The sequence below is a fragment of the Corylus avellana genome, chromosome ca4 (genome assembly GCF_901000735.1).
Source record: "Corylus avellana chromosome ca4, CavTom2PMs-1.0".
In the NCBI taxonomy this organism is placed as follows: domain Eukaryota; kingdom Viridiplantae; phylum Streptophyta; class Magnoliopsida; order Fagales; family Betulaceae; genus Corylus; species Corylus avellana.
The window spans coordinates 2,498,923-2,518,919 of NC_081544.1; the positions used below are offsets into that span (position 1 = coordinate 2,498,923).

Below are 19,997 nucleotides of genomic sequence, written 5' to 3' on the forward strand. Positions count from 1 at the left end.
AAAGTGCTTTTAATTTTTTTACCAAACAAATAACTTTTTTTTTTCAAATAAATCTTTTGAATGTTAAAAATACTTTTAAGATTCCTCAAACTCAATTCACCTTTAAAATCTCCGTTGCGCTTATTCAATCCTAAACATCGAAAACGCTTCCCAAACAAATAAGTGGCCTTCTCGACTCTTTCCCAAAAATTAGTTATAAAATTGAATACAATACGCGGAATAGATTATTCCCAGAACCTGTCCCCCCGTGGTGGTGGTCTTTATAAATAACTAAATAAGACGGGGAGAAATAGACTTTCAGCGTTGGTCAATACATCAAATTCCAGCAGCCAAGAACACAAAAGGACTCCATATTCCAACACAATCTCAGCCAGCAACTTTTACTCTTCCATGTCGATTAATGGTATTCAAGGCCAGCTTCTTGAGGCCACTGGTAATACTTTCTTTATTTTCATATTTACAAACAAAAAACAAAAATAAAACAAAAAACCCTATCTTTATGTCCGCCCCTCTTGTTCAATTCTGTTTTTGGTTTGGTGCAGTTGTTGGGTGCAACAAGTTGAAGGACACCGAGTGGATCTCACGGCAGGATCCGTACGTGTGCCTCGAATACGCTAGCACCAAGTTCCGCACCAGGACTTGCACTGGTTTGTGCCCAATTCTCTCTCAGATCTCAAACAAACATGTTCTCTACGTTTTTTGTTTTTTTGTTTATTTTCTTTCTAGACTGCTATAAGATCCCTTTTATTGTTGTATAGATGGTGATAGGAATCCGACATTCCAGGAGAAGTTCGTGTTTACGTTATTTGAAGGTCTTAGGGAGCTAAATGTCACCGTTTGGAACAGCAATACCCTTGCATCCGACGTCTTCATCGGCAGTGGAAAGTAATTACACTTTTTAAATGATTTTTTTTTTTTTTTTTCTTGTAGACCCTTTTGGATAAATTTTAATGGGGTGGTTTTGATTTTGGATTTTGTTGGGTGATAGGGTTCAATTGCAGAAGGTGCTTTCTCAGGGTTACGACGACACCGCCTGGACGCTGCAGACTAAAACTGGCAGGTAAATACAATTAAAAACTAACCCTATTAGGCTTATAATTTGTTTTTGATATTCAAGTGGCTGGGGGGGTTTACTGTTTAGGTTTGCAAAAATTGACAGTCTTTCTACGGTTTGTTGTGATTTTTTGCAACTACTTTCACTTGTTTTAGTTGAGGAAGGGCTCTGGTTGGGTTACTTTACTGCCCTCTTTTTCTTTTCTTTTCTTTTCATAATTACCAAATAGGGGTCAAGTGTATTTGCTGTTGCACATAAAACAGTGTGTGTGGAAGCATATTGTTACAATGCTCAAACCTTACCTTAACTTTTGTCCTCCTAGTTGGAAAGCATCTTCCCATAAAGGTTTTAATTTTATGTCGATTATAGAAGATCTACTTTGTGTATATATATATATAATCTAGCCCCTCCCTTTCTCTTTCGATCTTATCACATGAGCCAAGGCCCTAGGGCCCTTATATGTTAAAATTAATATGCTTTATGCTTACACACAAGACTGAAACATTTAATTGCTGTTTAGCTAACTCCTAGCTCTCTTTAGTTCATCTCTTCTTAGTTATTATTTCGAGGTGAAGAGGCTGGTTTTTATTTACACCATTCAATGCATCGACTAATTGTCTGGACACAAAAAGAGCCAATTTATGGTCTTTCAATTGGGTCTGGGACTATGAGTTCTTTAAGTTTCTTTGTTAGGCATTGAAAGACTCCCTGCAAATTCAGCAGAATTTTAGAAGCAGAGAAACATTATAGATTATTTAATCACCTTTCATGCTAATGGTGAAAATTGGAATGCATGTACCCTTAGCACAAATGAATTACCTGCAAGTGGAAATATGTGCCTTTTTATCTGATTGTAAGGTTCATAATCATGCCCCTGGATTCTAAGTAAATCGATTTTTTTATGAATTGCGATTAATTGACTTTGTGTATGATGTTGTCCGTCGCACCTGATACCAGCTTGTTCTTATAAGAATCTTTGCAATTTTTTATAAATTAATCGTCTTTGTTAATAGTGATGGAGGCATTTAAAAAATCAAAAATAAAAAAGCGAAAGGAAATAAGCTAGGAAATATTAGAGGAGCCTTTCCTTTGTTAGCTAGTATGTTAAAGGCATCCTTCTTTGCCAAAGGTTGATCATCAGTTGTTGTTTGAGCTTGAAACTATATGATCTTCATCCCTTCTGTGATTAGAACTGTACAATTAGAGTAGGGTTGAATAGGAGGAGATTTCAGGTAGGCATGATTTCAATCCTAAAGGTTCTTACAATACTCCCTATTATTAGTTAATAGTAGTCCCTGCCCATATCACCATGTTTGACCTTCTTAACAAACTTGTAAACAATAATCGTGGTTAATACCCTTTTTCATTGACCAAATTGGATGACTGTTAACATACATCTTTCTCCATTGCAGATATGCAGGAGAAGTGCGATTAATATTACATTACTCTAATGCCCTAGTAAGTTACAGTGCTACATCATTACAGTACTTTGGGTGATTATTGAATAGCATTTCCTTCTATTAATTTATGAAGGCTATTTTCTCATGGGAGTTGAATAATTGTATTGAATTATTGCAGAAACCGGCAAAAAGCTATGCTCCGTCGGCACCGCCTTATGGAACGCAGCCCATGCCCCAAGTCCCTTTGTATTATAACTCCACACCTACAACTGCTGCTCCTTACCCAACACCAGCACCTGCAGCTCCTTACGCACCTCCAGCCTACCCAGCTCCATCTCCCTACTCTTCGTATGCACCTAATTTATCAGGGTATCCACCATCTCCATACTCTGCCCCACCTCCAGCTGCCTATCCCCCCCACCCTTACCCACCAACATCAGCTTATCCTCCACCTCCATATCCACCACCGCCACAAACCTCATCCTACTATCCTCCAGGTAACTTTTGTTTAGGTGCATATTTCCTGCTGCTAATATTTAATTCATCACTTATACTAAATTTCTGTGTGTTTTGAATCAGGCCCATTTCCCGGATTGTATCCTCCACCACCATACTGAAAGGGCATCTGAAGCTTGTGATTACGGAAATGAAAGAAGTAGACATTTAAAGTTGAATTCTAGGTGTGGTTGTGTATATTTTTGGATGTCACTACAGAAAAGAAAAAAAAGTGTGAATTCTTTCTGTAGAGAATTTAAAATTTCATTTGGTACTTGTCAATTAGAAGGTTTGGTAACAGGTTTTGATGGTTTTCCTTTTAATGTAGAATCGTATATAGATATTTTTTCCTAGTGTTTTGACTCTCTCTCTCTCCTCCTTCTCTTACCTTTCGTCGGTGATGCACATGATGTCTTGTGCTGATGTTTATGTTAGAGTGTATGAAGACAATTGTAGATTTTAGTTCACTAGAGGCAGAGACAGTTGGAATCAAAATGTAGTTGCCTCCTTGACCAAAATTATTTGCACTTGATGGTATTGGCCTATTGCGTAACTTTTGAATAAAAGGTAATATGTGAGTTTTATGATTGATGATTCTAGTGTTCCTCAGAATTGTGGGATTGTGGGAAAAGAACTTATCCATCACACTCCCTCGAGGGAAGGAAGTGAAAGATAGTATATGCCTCTCACCTACACTGTTTTTCCTATACAAAACAACAGGTTCCATAACATGCACAAAACAGAGGCATGCTTGTATGCCTGCGCCTACAGAGTGATAAACCCTGGCAAATATGTTATAAAGATGCTCGTGACGGCCCCCAATGGTTCTTGATGTTTGGTGAATTTAGAACTACAATTAATAATAATAATAATAATAATAATAATAATAATAATAATATGGCGTATGATTATTAAACAGATGCAAGTAAGAAGCTCTTGATTGTCTATAACACATTACGATGGTGCCCACTAATGTTGTCTAACGAAGGAGAAGCTAAGGGTCATCTTGTTGTACTGTAGAAACTAAGTTTCACAAATAATATTTTTTAAAAAGTTTTTGAATTTATACTTTAGAATTTTTTTTTTTTTCTTGAAAAATTTATTTGATGTTCTGCGAAAATAAGTTGCATTCAAGATCATAATGACTGAAATGGTTTTTTCTTTTTCTTTTTTTTTTTGAAGTACTTTTAGAAATAGAACCCAAACAATTCCCAACACTCTCGCCCAGCAAAAGTTAAATTTTTTCTCTCTAGCTCTAGTCAACTAGAGGAGAAAGGACGCTTGCTTCACGCTGTACGCAGACGGTGAAGGTGATAAGATTCTGGTTCTGTCACGTTCTAGCGTGATTTTACGATCCTAGATGACGGACGATTTGTCACGAATGTGGGGTAATCTTTCGCTTCTTGAAGATGAAGATACGGAAGTGGAAATACCAAATCAATCTTTGGAAGGGACTAATCATCGAGGCAGACTGTGTATAGTTGGCAAGCTGATTGCTGAAAGATGGATTAGCAAGGGGACCCAATCTCGCCTTATTTGTTTTTGATTTGTGCCAAGGCTCTTAGCTCCTTACTGATACAGGCGGATCGGGATGGTATGTTGGAGGGGGTTCCCACTTCGAGGAGGGGATCTCGATTAAATCACATATTTTTTGCATATGATAGTTCACTTTTTTGCAGGGCCAATCTAGAGCATTGGAAAAGGCTTTATGAAATTTTGAAAGCCTATGAGCAAGCCTCAGGCCAACGTCCCAACCGTTCCAAAACGGCTATCTTCTTTAGCCGCAATACATCCAGCGAAATAAAGGAGCAAATCTTGGAGGTACCAGGGCTATCTTCCTCCTAACGATATTATACTTATCTTGGATTGCCCGCGCTTATTGAAAAATCCAGAATTGGCGCCTTTCAGATATAAAGGAGCGGGTATGGAGAAGGCTTCAAGACTGGAAACTGAAGTTTCTGTCCTAGGCAGGAAAAGAGATACTTTTGAAGGCTGTCATTCAGGCAATTCCGACTGGAGTTTTCTTCTTCCAAAAGCACTTTGCTCAAAGATTAACTCTCTAATGCTTAAGTTTTGGTGGGGCCACCACGCAAAGGATTCTGGAATTCCTTGGATGAGTTGGAGTCGGATGGGATTTCCGAAGGGAAATGAAGGTATGGGTTTCCGAGACCTACATTGTTTCAATATAGCTCTCTTTGCCAAACAGGTATGGAGGTTGTGGAAAATGGATAATAGCCTCACTTCTCGGATTATGAAGGCAAAATACTTTCCTAGTTGTTCAATTTTTTAGGCTCAACTAGGCAATAAACCATCCTACGCCTGGCGAAGCATATCCAAAGCTAGAGAATTGGTGTCGAAATGACTAATTTGGAGAATTGGTAATGGAGAAAGTGCTCCCATTTGGGGGGCTAAGTGGATTCCTCTTCCGTCTACTTATTGCGTGCAATCCCCCCAAAGAGGTTTGGCAGATAATGCGGTAGCTAGAGATCTCATTGACCAAGATACTTTGTGGTGGAATCAATCACTTTTGGAGGATTTATTTACTATGGATGAAATTAAGGCCATCAATTTAGTCCCTACTAGTGCAACCAATCAGCCGGATACCTAGATTTAGAGGGGAACTCCGCAAGGAATTTTTTCGGTCCGTAGTGCTTACCACTTGGCTAAAGAGATGGAATCTCGAGGCCAAGCGGAAAGTTCCAAAAGGGAAGCAGACAGCAAAATTTGGGAGGGAATTTGGAACTCAGTTCTCCCAAATGTAGTAAAGAATTTTTTGTGGAGAGCATGCCAAAATATACTGCCCACAAAGGAAAATCTGTGTAGGAGAGAAAGATTTCAAAGGACCCTTGGTGCCCTATTTGTAACTTAGAAGTGGAGACCATATCTCACATTCTGTGGAGCTGCAGTTCAGCCAAAGACATCTGGGGCGTTAATGACTGTATTTTCCAAAAGAGATGCAGTGTGGAAGGGGATTTCCGTGAACTGGCCGAATATTTCTTGCAGAAAAAGGTGGATGATTCTTTCGAAACATTTGCGTTGTTAGCCAGGAACATCTGGTTTAGGCATAATGAATGGGTTCACAAGGGTCTATTCACCCACCCAACCGAAATAGCGAACCGAGCATCTCGCTTCCTGCAGGAGTTCAAAAGTGCGAATGTTGGAGATGCCATTGGTGATTCTCGTGGTCAAGATCCAATTCTGACGTGGGAAAAACTACCGAAGGGCTTCTTCAAAGCCAATTGCGACGCAGCAGTGGACGGAAAAAACGATAGAATGGGATTGGTTGTTGTTATAAGAGATCACCTTGGCAATGTTAGAGCAGCACGGAGTATCACAAAACTGGATTTCTTGGGTCCCACATCTGCCGAAATTTTAGCCATGCTTCAAGGAGCAACACTGTGCAAGGAATTGGGCCTTCAAAACGTCATCATGGAAGGAGATGCCCAAGTGGTGGTTTTGGCACTTCAGAATAACGACAAGATGGATTGTAAATGGGGTCACCTTATTGCAGATGTGCGATCTACTCTCCAATACGCCCAAAATTGGAAAGTGTGCCATGTATGTCAGGAAAGAAACGAAGCGGCACATGGTTTGGCTAAAGCAACCTCCTACGATGTTATAGATAAAACTTGAATGTTGTCCATCCCAGATTGTATTTGTGACATTGTTTTTGACAGGGCTTAGTCTCTAGTCTTGTTATCCCTTATTAAATGAGAATCCATGATTCATTTGCCAAAAAAAATAAAATTCCCAACACTTTCAACACTAAAGTACGATTTGCACATGACAAATGTCTTCTTCTTCTTCTTCTTCTTCTCATAAAAGCCCAAATCTCCGGTAGGACATGAATGCTGGGCCAGGCGTAATTTAAGACGTGCACTGGCCCAATTTAAGACGTAGAAATGCGTCCCACATCGCTGAGTTAGAACAGTAAAGATGAGTTTATAATGCAAAGCAGAACATAGGAACTCGTCCTTCGGGACATCCGATAAAATTGGAACGATACAGAGAAGATTAGCATGGCCCCTGCGCAAGGATGACACGCATAAATCGAGAAATGGTCCAAATTTTTTTTTATCTTTTTCGCAAATTTGTGCTTCTCTCTCGTCTTCTTCGTTCTTTACGGTTTGCTTTTTTGTTTTTTATTTGGTTTTTGTTGCTTGATAGGGTTCAAGTGCTTTCTCAGTTTTAGGATGACACCGCCTTGCCGCTTCAGACTAAAACTTGCAGGTAAATACAATTAAAAACTAACCCTTTTACGCTTATAGTATGTTTTTTATGTTCAACTGTCTGGAGTAGTTTAGGTTTGCAAAAATTAACAGTCTTTGTGCAATTTGTTGTGATTTTCTGCGACTACTTTCACTTGTTTTGGTTGTGTTAAATCACTGACCTGTTTTTGTTTTCTTTTTTTTCAAAATTACAATTTCATTGAGTGTTTATATTTGATTGAGTTTCTAGTTTCTGCTTGCGCCCTCTAAGATATAATCCTTTATCTGTAGTATATAAATAATACAACTTCGAGTCTTTAATCAGTTCAAAGATATATAACCGTCACTAGCTTGTGCTTCAGTGCCCAAAGGGATTTTTTCTCACTATTAAATCTAGCCTCTTGATTCTCCACCATAGATATTAACGTCTGATATATTGGTTCATATTTGATCTTTGTTTGTCTCTTATGTTTAATGATGCAAACAAGGTTTCTCAAACCGAATTGAGCTGTGGAAGCTTGAATTGGGTAAATTTAAATGTGTTTGATCTTTGCTGAAATCCAAAACAAATATGGGTATCGGTCGGTTCAACTGTTTAGGGAGGAGGAGATTTGTTGTTGAACAAGAAACCTAGAATAGACTTCTATCTACACCAGGGAGGAGGAGATTTAAGAAAAGAGAGAGGATTAACACCCTTTGTGTAGCCTGTAGACAAAGAACCTTTAATAGAGCAACAAGAATTTGAGACTAAGATAAAACATACTTAATTTTTCTTATGTTGATTCGTTTGCATCTAAACCTATGTTCACCTGTGTATAACTAGTCCGTTTATTTTGTAAACCTTCTTATTTTTAGAAAGAATGTTAAACCATACTTGTACGAGTTTGGTTGTAGCTTATTGAAAAAGCTCAGCCTTCATTTCAGTTGCTTGATTCGTCTGCATCTACACTTACCTTGATCACCCATGGAAAAGTAATAACAGGTTTATTTTGTAAACCTTCTTATATTTACAAAGACTAGTGTTGGAACTGCACCAACATTTATGCTATATGTGGACTTTATATGCTCCTTTATATAGCTTTCTTTGGCCAATAAAAGTCTAGATAAGGTTTTGAAGTCAGATATCTACAATCAGCTTAGAAACTCATTTCAATTCCAAGTTTTGAATTTATCATTCGGAGCATAATTCATTTCCAAGCTCCAGTTAAAAGCCTTTAACATCCTTTTAATATTTTCATAATTTGAACTGTCATGGCCAAATGCCCAAAACTGATAGATTCTTCAGATATTTAAATGTGTCTTTATGAACATCTAAATTTGCTTTTTTATATTGAATGGCATTTCCTTCTATTAATTCATGAAGGCTATTTTTTCATGGGAGCTTGAATTATTGTAGAAACCTGCAACAAGCTTTGCTCCGTTGGCACTGCCATATGTAACGACGCTGCCTACGCCCCAAGTCCCTTTGTATTCTAAACACCTACAAACAACTGCTGCTCCTTACCCAACCCCAGCACCTGCAGCTCTTTACACATCTTCCGCCCACCTAGCTCCGTCTCTCTAGTCCTCGCACCTATCTAATTCAGTAGGGTATCCACTATCTCCATCCTCTGCTTCACCTCCAGCTGCCTATCCTCCCCAGACCTTACCCACCAGCATCAGCTTATCCTCCACCTCTATATTTGCCACCGCCACAAACCTCACCCTATTATCCTCCAGGTAACATTCGTTTTAGGGGCATACTTCCTGTTGCTAATATTTAATTCACCACATGTACTAAATTTCTGTGTGTTTTCAGTCAGGTCCTCATTCGGGAATGTATTCTCCACCGCCATACTGAAAGGGTATTGAAAGCTTGTGATTACGGAAATGAAAGACGTAGACATCTAAAGTTGAATCCTAGGTGTGGTTGTGTATCCAGTTGGAGGTCATTACCAAAAAAAAAAAAAAAAAAGTGATTTCTTTCTGCAGTGAATTGAAAATTAGGCAAGGGGTATAAAATGAGAGTTTCATTTGCTACTTGTCAATTAGAAGGTTTCTTAACAGGCTTTGATGGTTTTCCTATTAATCTAGATAGATATTTTTTTCTTCCAAAAAGTCTTTTATTTTCTCTCTTTCTCTGCCTAACCTCTTTTTACCTTTTTCCGTTGAGGCACATGATGTCTTGTGCTAATGTTTGGGTTAGAATATATGATGACAATTGCAGATTGTAGTTATTTAGAGGTAGCTATATGTATTATCTTATAGCCTACAATCTCTCACCTTTAGAGACAAGATGATCTTGTTAAAGGATAGAATGTCATGTTGCTGGAGCTCAACTTGTTTGAATCTCTTCAGTCCAATACCACTTCCATTCTCATTCTTCCCATTTGCTCTGAAGTTGTCCTGTTAGACCCCTTTGGTTCCTGGGTCTGCGCCAAGTTGTTTCAGTGTTCAGAAACAACATTCTATCTCAGTTGAATCACAAAAGGCTAAAGTTTTAGTACAAAGGAACAGTTTCTCAAGCTTTTGATGCTTATGGTTCTTCAAGGCCATGCACATTTTGCCAATGCGTGATACTTCTTTGTCGGCTACAATCCTTCTATTATACAATGTCAGCTGTTTGTTACCCGGCCTGGCCCTGAAAAACTTAACTTATTAGCACTAGATGGTCTTGTAGGTTTTGATTTTTGAAGGTCTTCTAAAATGACCAAATACAAGTTATCATAGAAGTAGAAGCTGGCTGCACAGGAAGCTTAGGCTGAGGCTGCCAGTAGGGTCTAGTTGTCACGCATAATGTTTCTATCAGTACTTGTTCATCTTCAATAATGATCTTACATCGCATATTGGAAGTGCAGCTCGTGACGGGTCCCAGAGGTTCTTCATGTTTGGTGAATGAATGTATAACTACAATAAAAAAGATGAGACAAAACTTTCTGTGGCTGCTGTATAATTATCAAACAGGTGTGCTAGAAAGATGACATTTTGTGGAGTGTTTCAATGAGATTGTAATATAGTATTCAAGCATTATTCAACTAAAAAGCTTTTGAGTATCTGTTTGAGGAGTTTAAAAATGCGTTTAACATTTAAAAAGTTCATTTGAAGAAAAAAGTACCCGTTTAGTAAAAAAAAATTGAAAACGCTTTTAAGGGTTTGAAAAGCTTAAAAATAGTCAAAACGCACTTTTGGCAAAAACAAACATTTTTTTGACTTAAGAGCTTTATTTTTCAAACACAATCTCAAACATGCTCTAAGTCTATGAGTTTAGATCCGAATATGTTATACTTTTGACATATTTTCAATGTGGAAACTAATCGTTTTAGTTTATACACTTACATAAGCTTGCTTAAGGAAACAGGGAATAGGGTCTCTTTCATTTCATGGTCATGATTTAAAATTAGTGTACCTAAAGGTACAACTAACTTCATGTTAGGAACACTAATTTTAAATCATGTGGCTATGATTTTTGCAGAGTTTTATACTTTGTGATGTAAAAGTTTTTTGCTCTGCTCTGTAAAAATTTTATGCTCGTGAATCGTGATCTTTAATCAATGAAATCCTCAGATTTCCGTTTTTAAAAAATAAAAATAAAATCATGTTAATTAAATTTTTTAAGAAACGTGTTAATATCAACTTCATATACTTTCTTAAATATGCAAACTTTAAATTTTGATCATAAAATTAATACCATTTTATTTCATTTGAAATAGAAAAAATCATTGTCAAATAAGTGCTGTTTCACTATCGCTCTACGGTCATCAAAAATTAAAATTTTATTGCACCAAAATCTAATTATTTTTTAGTCAAAATAAATGATATCATAATCATTCAATTTAAAAATATTTATTGAGATTTAAGAAATCTATATAGTAAAATATTTTAGGCATTTTTAAACTAAAAAAGTGATAGGGAGCTAAACAAATAAACCCAAAAAAATTTTCAAACTAACGTGGCAAGGATTTTTAAATAAATAACAAAATGCAATTCTCTCTCCTTTGTTTGCTATTCACAATCTACCACGTCAGTTTGAAAATTTTTCTGGGTTCATTTATTTGGCTCCCTAACACTTCCCTTTAAACTATTTTAATTTATATATGTAATTTTTTCCAAAAAAATTTTGTGTTTGTTTTTTCTTACTTGATTAGGAATAATCTTAAATAAAACTATATTGACATGAAGTTAAAAATTCAATCATATTTTTTATTCCCCCCCTTTTTTTATTTTTTGTCTCTTACATTCTTTAAAAAAAATAATAATAAATAAATAAATAAAAAAGTTATTATGCAGATTAAGAAAAGACAGTAAAAAGAAAGAAATTTGAGAATTATACGTTAAAAAAAGTGAAATACATGGATAATGGTGTAATATTCAAACATTTGGGTCAAAGGCTCAAAGCAATTGCTTTCCTTTTCAGCCAAAATATAAAAAATATGAACGAATAACAAGGCAAAGACCCGATTTGCCCACACATTCTTTGTTAGCGACACACTACTCTTAACTTGTTTTTCAATTACATTTCTTTATATTAACTTATCTTTACAACGTTTTTTATATTAAGCAACTTGGTGGGTTGTATTGCTTTCCCCCCCACCCCCCACATTAGGCATATTGATTATTCTAACTACTTAGCGATTTTTAACTGGTAAAATAATTATACATAAAATTTGACTTTTTAATGATTTCTCAACATCGCACCCTTAATTATTTAACTAATTATGAACCATCCCCCTCAATTTCTAAGAAGATTGCAGTAAATATTGTATTATTCCAAATATTTTCTTTTCTAATATGAACTATACTTTCATATTGAAACTAAGAAAAATGTATTCTACAATTTGTTGACACTTGTTAGTATAAGATCGAAAAATATTGATGTGCAGGGGCAGAACCATAAATTCTTATTAAAGAGAATCAAAGCACGAAGATAATAACTTAACTCAACCAGTCTTTGGGGGTGGCGCCATGGGGAAAATGGGGTGACCAGGCCACCCCATATTATTAAATTAATTTTTTAATTTTTAATTATTTTATTTTATATTTATTTTTTAAAATATAAATAATATTTTATTATTTTCTTTTGTATGAGACATGTGGCGATATTTAGATGATTGGATGGAATTCAATGGCTGAGATTGACAAAAAATTCGGCTGGCAATTTTGAAGGAATAGCCGGGGATCATGATCCCTTCCCAGCAATACTAGAGCTTTTTTTTCTTTGGAAAAATTTCACTTTAAACTCCTGAACTACCATGCGTTTTGAGAAGACACTTTAAATTTTAAAAACTCTTAATTTAATCCACTGAACTTTCAATTTGATTCAATTGAACCCCCATCCGTCAAATTCAACTGTTAACCTCTAACGAAAATTACTAAAACGACCAAATTACCCTTCGATTTTTGTTTTTTTTTTTTCTCATTTGAAAATTATGGGTAAATTTGAAATTTTATAAAAAAAAAAAAGTCAAGGGTATAAAAGGTCATTTTATCACTTTTAACGTTTTAAATTTGATAGAAGGGGGTACATTGCATCAAATTGAGAGTTTTTGAAATTTTGGTAAGTCTTCTCAAAATACGTGGTAGTTTATGAGTCTTAAGTAAAGTTTTCCCTTTTTCTTTTGTATACTGATTTTCTCAAATTTTTTTTTTTTTTTTTTTGGTATTTCCGGTTGTCTTTGTTTTCTTTATGTTCACAACTGTTTTACAATTTTTTTTACTACTTTTAGAAATGTGTTAGCATACTATTGAAGAATACCAATGTGCAAGAATGAAACCAAAAATTCATATTGAAGGGGTCAAAGCAAGAAGATAATAACTCAACCGCCTATCGTTTGGTAGTAGTATTGGAGCTTCTTTTCTTTGGTATAATTTTCTTTCCTTTTTTTTTTTTTTAGTGGTTTTCAAGAACTAAAAACTACTATAATTATCAAATAACAATTAAAAAAGATATTGTAGTATGCAATTAATTTACTTAAATGTAAAGGAAATAAAGAGCAGCTTTAGTCCATTTACTCTGTATACCACCAATACACACAATACACTTGTTCTCTCTTTCTCGTACAGTGTCTCTTTATTTAGGCTCCATTAAGAGGTTGTTTTCATGGGGTCCGGCTTGGTGTGTGTGCCGTTTCGGCTCTGCCCGCCAACGTTACACACCGAAAGCACCACAAAGAATTCCAAAACCCAATACTTATAAAAAAAAAAAAAAAAAAAAGAAAAGGAAAAAAAGACAAGCGTGAAACCTACTCTGTCAAAAATCAATCCCCTCCCTCTTTTCTTTCTCCTCTGCTTTCAGCCACTCTACACTAGTCTCTGTATACTCACTCACAAAGTATTGAGAGAGAAAGAGAAAGAGAGAGAGATGGGATTTTCCTTTGTATAATGAATGGGGGACTGAAACCTCTTCTTCTCAGAAGAAGATGGCAATTCAACTACACGACGAACGACAACTAGAACAACAGCAACAGGAACAAAACCCTTCATTCTTGCTGGATGCTCTGTACTGCGAGGAAGAGAGATGGGAGGAAGAAGAAGAAGAAGTAGAAGAGGTTGTGCAAGGGGAGAGTGAGATATGTAGCAGCAAAACCAACAGTATAAGAAAAGCTTCTCTTTTTCCTATCCTCTTGTTGGAGCAAGATTTGTTCTGGGAAGATGAGGAGCTTCTTTCTCTGTTCGCTAAAGAAGAGCAACAAGCCCATGTTCTAAATCGCAGCATTGTGGAAACAGATTCTGCTATATCTGTGGGTCGTCGTGAGGCTGTGGAGTGGATGCTCAAGGTCAATGCCCATTACGGATTCTCAGCTCTCTCAGCAATCCTATCCATTAACTATCTTGATAGGTTCCTTGCAAGCCACCATGTTCAAAGAGACAAGCCATGGATGATTCAGCTTGTGGCTGTGGCTTGTCTCTCTTTGGCTGCAAAAGTGGAAGAGACCCAAGTGCCCCTTCTCTTGGATCTCCAAGTACGTTCTAACAAAACCAATATATGTGTTATAAAGGTGGAATCTTTTTTCTTGATTTCCATAGACAAAAAATAAATCTGGGTTGTTGTTCTGTTTCAGGTGGAGGATGCACGGTTTGTGTTCGAGGCAAAAACTATTCAAAGAATGGAGCTTTTGGTGCTCTCCACCCTTCAATGGAAGATGCACCCAGTAACCCCAGTTTCATTTCTTGAGCACATCACAAGGAGGCTCGGGATGAAGACCCATCTCCACTGGGAATTCCTCCGGCGATGTGAGCGTCTCCTCCTCTCCGTGGTCTCCGGTAAGGCCCCCCCATTTTGTACAAAAGCTTAGTATTTTCGATAAGAACAAGAAAAAAAAGAAAAAAGAAAAAAGATACCCCTTTACTTTAACCCTTTTGATTTGTTATATAGTTTACGTTTTGTCTAATTTTGTAGATTCAAGATTCGTCGGTTGTCTTTCTTCTGTTTTGGCCACTGCCACTATGATGCACGTTATAGACCAAGTTGAGCCTTGTAATCCCACAGAATACCAAAACCAGCTTCTGGGCATCCTTAAAATAAGCAAGGTATGAGTTTTTTTCGTTATTGTTTGTGTCAGATTCAAGCTCAAACGTGAAGCCATTAGTGCTCATTATTTGATATTGATGATTATATATATCCAACTGCATTGTTAACAGGAAAAAGTGAATGCCTGTTATAATCTCATCCTTGAGCTATCAAACGCCTATAATTGCAACCATAACAACCCTCTGAAGCGCAAGTACGAGCAAATTCCTTGCAGCCCAAGTGGTGTAATTGATGCTGTTTTTAGCTCTGATAGCTCCAACGATTCTTGGGCTGTGGGGTCGTCGGTTTACTCATCGCCGGAGCCTCCGTTCAAGAAGAGCAGAGCCCATGAACAGCAAATGAAACTGCCATCACTCAACCGGATCTCTGTGGGCATTGTTGGCAGCCCTCCATAAAACCCTCTCTCTTCCCCCGTCTAAAAAAAAAAAAAAACTCTATTTTATTATATGGGTAATTTCTGTTTTGGTGCAAGTTAAAGTGCCTTCCAGAATCTAGAGCATTTCCGACAATGTCCACCTTGTTTTCATGCCTTGGAGAGGAAAACACATGCAGCCGTGGGGAGATAGGCGGCATTTTGCAGGGAAGAGAAGAGAAAACAGACAAGAATAGCTGGCATTGAAGGGATTTTATACAAAGTCTTGCTTCTCTGTTTTATGTTTTTGGCAACACTCTCTTCTTCTCCATCTACGAGTCTCTTTGGACATACTTTATCTGGACATATCTATATATCATCATATTCGATAATAAATTCAGAACAATTTTTGTTTGTTTGTATAATATGATCTCTGTTCACTTCTCATTTGCACACAACCTTTAGCCTTTAACTTTTTGACACCATATTATACAGATGATTAACATAATCTCTCCTATTTATCAATTAAGTAAAAAGTGTTTGACAGAAATAAGTTGAAGCTTGGCAATGGATTTGTTTGCATGTGAAGGGAGCAACAGGTTGTCGGCCAGTTGGTTTTTGGCGGATTTGGTTTATGGGAGACTTTTTGATTGGGGGGTTTGACCTCGTTTCAGGAGCCGCACTCCCCTTTTGTTGGTGAAAGATTGAGGTGACCGTAATCCTCTCTCTCTCTCTCTCTAACCTAATCACTCACCTAAAAAACACCCATCTAGTGCTCTTAGATTTTCTTCACTTTTTGGCTTCCAACTGTAGGACCCCATCAACTGTAGGACACCCTCTATATATCTACTTGTCTTTACTTGCCTTTGGAGAGCGTGGAAACTCTTGCAGGCTTGTTTTAAGCCTCCTGCTCTCTGCTTTTACAGGAGTTTATTCAAATTATTGGCAACAAATACGGTGGATAAACTTTCTTCATCATCCCCACCATTGTATTTCATATATTTCTTTATACCCAAAAAAGTGAAAAAGAATAGTTTCACTTTCACTTTGGCTGTATATTTTATGAAGGGTCAGGGTAAGTTTGTTATTTTTTTTTTTTTATTATTATTATTATTATTTTTCGTTGGGTAAAGTCTATATAACTCTCTCAAACTACCATTTCAATAACAATTTATCCCTCAAATTATTAATTACGACAATTTACCTTTCAAACTATTAAAATAATGATAATGTACTCCCAATTTTAACAAAATTACAAAATTATCCTTACTAAAATAAAAACAAAAATATTAATTTTTTTTTTCAAAATTTAAAGGTTATTTTTGTCTTATTGAAAGTATAGGGGTAATTTTGTCATTTTGCTAGCATTAAGGGTACATTGTCATTGTTTTGGTAGTTTGGGGGGCAAATTGTTGCAATTGATAGTTTGAATGGTAGATTGTCATGGAAGTGGTAGTTTGAAGGGTAAATTGTTGCAATTGATAGTTTGAGGGATAAATTATCATTAGAATGGTAGTTTGAGAGGGTTAAGTAGACTTTACCATTTTTTTTTTTTTTTGAAAAAGCATTATAGTGTGACATAAAGATGATATCTTTTTCTTATATATTTCTAAGAGTGTTTTGTGTTTGAGGAGTTTATTAATATTTTTTATTTTTTATTTTTAAAAAGAGAAAAAGCCAAAATTTTTTACAAAAGAAAACTATTGCCACCACCATATCTTGCTTCCTGTCACAATAAATAGTTATTTAAGGAATTGTGGCTTAATAATTAATATTAACTACCCTTCCCGACCAACTCCTGTACTTCTGTTTACCATTTGATTTTTTTTATCATATATATATATATATATAAGACAGTAGCAATATTTATAATTAATGAAAGCATGCCCATTGCCCCCCTATTTTTCATAGGGTTAGTGTTATTTTTATGAGTAGGGCAAAGTCTTAATCCGTGATTAAACAATAATAGCATTACACTTTAATCCATGAAAAAGTCAAATAAAGTAGACCTCGCGTTAATAAATTGATGAAAATTTTAACACAAGTCTTGATTTATGAATATCCCAAATATAAGTTTAGAATTCATTAAATTAAAAATTAGGGTTTCAATATTTTTTTTTTAAAAAAAAAAAAGCGTAAAAACACAAATAATATTATTATACGATTGCTATACAACTGAGATGATGTGATGGTGTAGTGAAAATCAGTTTTTAAATCAGGGCTTGTGAAACAGAATGTGAAAATCACTTCTTTTTTTAAGGACGGTTGTCACGTGCTCTATCAATCCTATTAAAAATGAATGCATGTGAGATCATATGCTCTAAAGACAAATGTCAGCTTAAAAATTTTACTTTAACCTAAAATGGAGGAAATTTTTGTTTATAATAATGTACTTTTTCTAATAAATAATAGTAATAATTTTTTTTTTCTTTTAAAACAATGCTACAAAAGGCACGGTTGCTTCTAGTTCATTGCTTTTGCTACCATACTAGCCTTGTGTTGGACTAGTATACTCGACAACTGGGGATGCCAATCAATTTTCCTTGTCCTTTGTGATTAGGTGGAGGATGAGCGGGAGTTGACGAGGCCCTTTCTATTCGAACAGTGAACTCTCTGCTCGAACAGAAAGCCCAGTCACTCAAAATTTTCAACAATTCTTGTGCCGTTTCTTCTTTTAAGCAAAAGATTACAGAAATCTCAATCCCTCCATACCTGTGTTACCCTTTGATTACTCAATCTATAGGGCAAGTACTTTTTGTCAGGAATGATAGTTACCAAGGGTCTTAATACTAGTAAAGACACCAGAAAGAAGGCTTGCAAGAGCTTTTCCACTTTCAACTACTGTGATGCAATGCTAATCATTCTTTTTATATATGTTTAGCTATTGGATAAGACTAACTTAATTAGATATGATAAACCCTATAATCTTTCCAGGGAGCAGGGTAAAAGTAATGTGAAAGTAGGGATATATACCCTCCCCCATTACCATATATAAAAAAGTATACACATTCCCTTGTCCTCTCTTTGTATTGGGTGGAGATTCATGATGCTCATTTTAGTGGATTCTTAATAGAGCATGCCTCACCCTTTTTGGTTCTTCTCTTTGTCTTTACCCTTTTTCTATTTTTCTTTTTCTTTTTCTTAGCTAAAAGAAGTTGTCCTAGCTTTTTTCACGTGTTATATGCTAATATCATTTTCATGAAAATCGATAAATTTTCTTTACAAGAAAATATATAATCAATGAAGTTACATAATGCATATAATTTTGCTTAAATTTGGCCATCTTTAATCCTCAACCCACCCGTCATTTCTTATTAATGAGTATTCTAACATTCTTTCTCTCGTTTTGACTCAAATTCTCTTTTAATAAACTACTAGTTATCACAAGATGCGGTGTTAATTGTTCAAAATCATAATTACTTCTTAAAGTTTTAATGTAAACATATTTCTTTTCTGTCACAAATGTTGTTAGTGAGTGGGCAATGTATATTAGTTGGAAAGTATGAATAAAATAATTATCTTAAGTGGTGACCAAAATCCCATAGGCAATGACAGTTTACCTAATGAGAAACAAAAAAAAAGTCTTCCCCATAAAAGAAAGGGAAGGAGGAAGGAGAGAGAGAGATTGTGGTTTCATTTGATAGAGCACTCAACCTATAAAAGGTAAAAAGGGGAAAGGTGGGGATTTTGAATTTGGGAGACAAAATCTTTGATATTGTGGGAAGATTGTCTTTGGTCCTTCTTTTGTTCTCTACTTTAAGGTTGGTAGAGGATAGATGGCAGTAGATGCATGCTAGTGATCATGATTTAGGGGGGAGAGAGAGGGAGTGTTTTTTCAAAGGGAAACAGCTTGCTCCCAAGGTCCAAGGTCTCATGAGGTCACTCTGTCCCCACACCAATAATTGTAGAATAGTAATACCATGGATTTTTTTTTTTTTTTTTTTTTTTAATTTATTTATTGCCAAAAAGCTTAGTGATCTCAAAACTCTCTTTTTTGACCTGGTCACATCTTTTATATGTCCTTCATTGTTGTTGGTTAGAATAAAAAATTTAATTATTTAATTAATGTTTATATACTTGACCGCATACCGGTAAATCAATTGATAGTGCTTGCAAAATTGACCGAGGGTAAACAAAGAGGTTTACCGAGTGTGCCAACATGAGACACTTCCGATGCGATGCTTAAGTTAATACGATTGCCGTGAGAAAGGAAATGAAAGACAAAATAACGAAAAAGAGGCTGAAAATTACTTGCTATAGTGACTGACTGCTTCATAGAGGCGAGGGATCTTCTCTTGCATAACCGTCTTAACACACGACATTTCCTGGTCAGAGAACATCCCAACAATACAAAATTTCTTTATGAAGTGCATGGAAGTAGATACCATATTAAATGATTAGTTATTTTAAAGGGTTAAATTAATTAAAAAAAAAAAGTGAATTCAAACTATTTAATTAACAAACATTAATTTAACTAGTTCATTAATAAAATTGCACCAAAACCCTCCCAAGTAATTTTTCTTCCACCCTTTTCTTGCTCACAGCTGTAAAGTTTAAAGGACAACAAAGAAGAGGAAGGACCATATGAGGCCGTGGACCTTTCTCTCCCTCTTTCAGTCTCTCTCTCTCTCTCTCTCCACGCTTATTTCTCAGCCACGGGGGGTTGTTTGTTTGTTTGTATTGTTCATATATAGAATACAAGTGAATAATTTTATAGCTTCTGCCAATCTTTAGCTCTTGGACAGGACTATAAATGGCCCCCCTTTTTACTGAAATCCTCTCTCTCTCTCTCTCTCTCTCTCTAAATGTTATGATCCCAACTTTCAGTAATATCATATGAAGTTTGACATGAAGTACACACTTGGGCTGAAAAAGAAAACAAATCTTTGCTTTCCTGCATCTCTAAATCATACTCTAATGCTACTATTTATCATCTAAAGTATGTCTTCTGCAGAGAAATGAGTGATGCCTGCAATCTCAC

At 35.9% G+C, this 19,997-nt stretch overlaps 2 protein-coding genes, 1 long non-coding RNA gene and 1 other non-coding gene across 4 annotated transcripts; all 4 read left to right on the top strand.

The window, feature by feature from the left end:
- The first annotated feature begins 217 nt into the window (after positions 1 to 217).
- Positions 218 to 3,540, top strand: LOC132178898 (protein SRC2 homolog). Its single transcript, XM_059591473.1, has 7 exons — positions 218 to 433; positions 543 to 647; positions 759 to 885; positions 989 to 1,060; positions 2,467 to 2,512; positions 2,633 to 2,951; positions 3,034 to 3,540. The coding sequence occupies exons 1-7, from the start codon at positions 391 to 393 to the stop codon at positions 3,069 to 3,071; spliced, it is 750 nt and encodes a 249-aa protein (XP_059447456.1). The 5' UTR covers positions 218 to 390; the 3' UTR covers positions 3,072 to 3,540.
- A 3,320-nt stretch (positions 3,541 to 6,860) lies between these two features.
- Positions 6,861 to 10,189, top strand: LOC132178735 (uncharacterized). The gene is made up of 4 exons (XR_009439851.1): positions 6,861 to 7,009; positions 7,117 to 7,179; positions 8,554 to 8,876; positions 8,956 to 10,189. It is a non-coding gene; the product is annotated as an uncharacterized LOC132178735 (long non-coding RNA).
- Positions 6,921 to 7,021, top strand: LOC132180135 (U6 spliceosomal RNA). Its single transcript, XR_009440030.1, has one exon. It is a non-coding gene; the product is annotated as a U6 spliceosomal RNA (small nuclear RNA).
- A 3,147-nt stretch (positions 10,190 to 13,336) lies between the features above and the next one.
- LOC132179712 (cyclin-D3-1) lies at positions 13,337 to 15,443 on the top strand. Its single transcript, XM_059592475.1, has 4 exons — positions 13,337 to 14,095; positions 14,195 to 14,396; positions 14,533 to 14,663; positions 14,775 to 15,443. Exons 1-4 carry the CDS (start codon positions 13,553 to 13,555, stop codon positions 15,057 to 15,059), a joined length of 1,161 nt encoding a protein of 386 aa, XP_059448458.1. The 5' UTR covers positions 13,337 to 13,552; the 3' UTR covers positions 15,060 to 15,443.
- Positions 15,444 to 19,997: the final 4,554 nt, after the last annotated feature.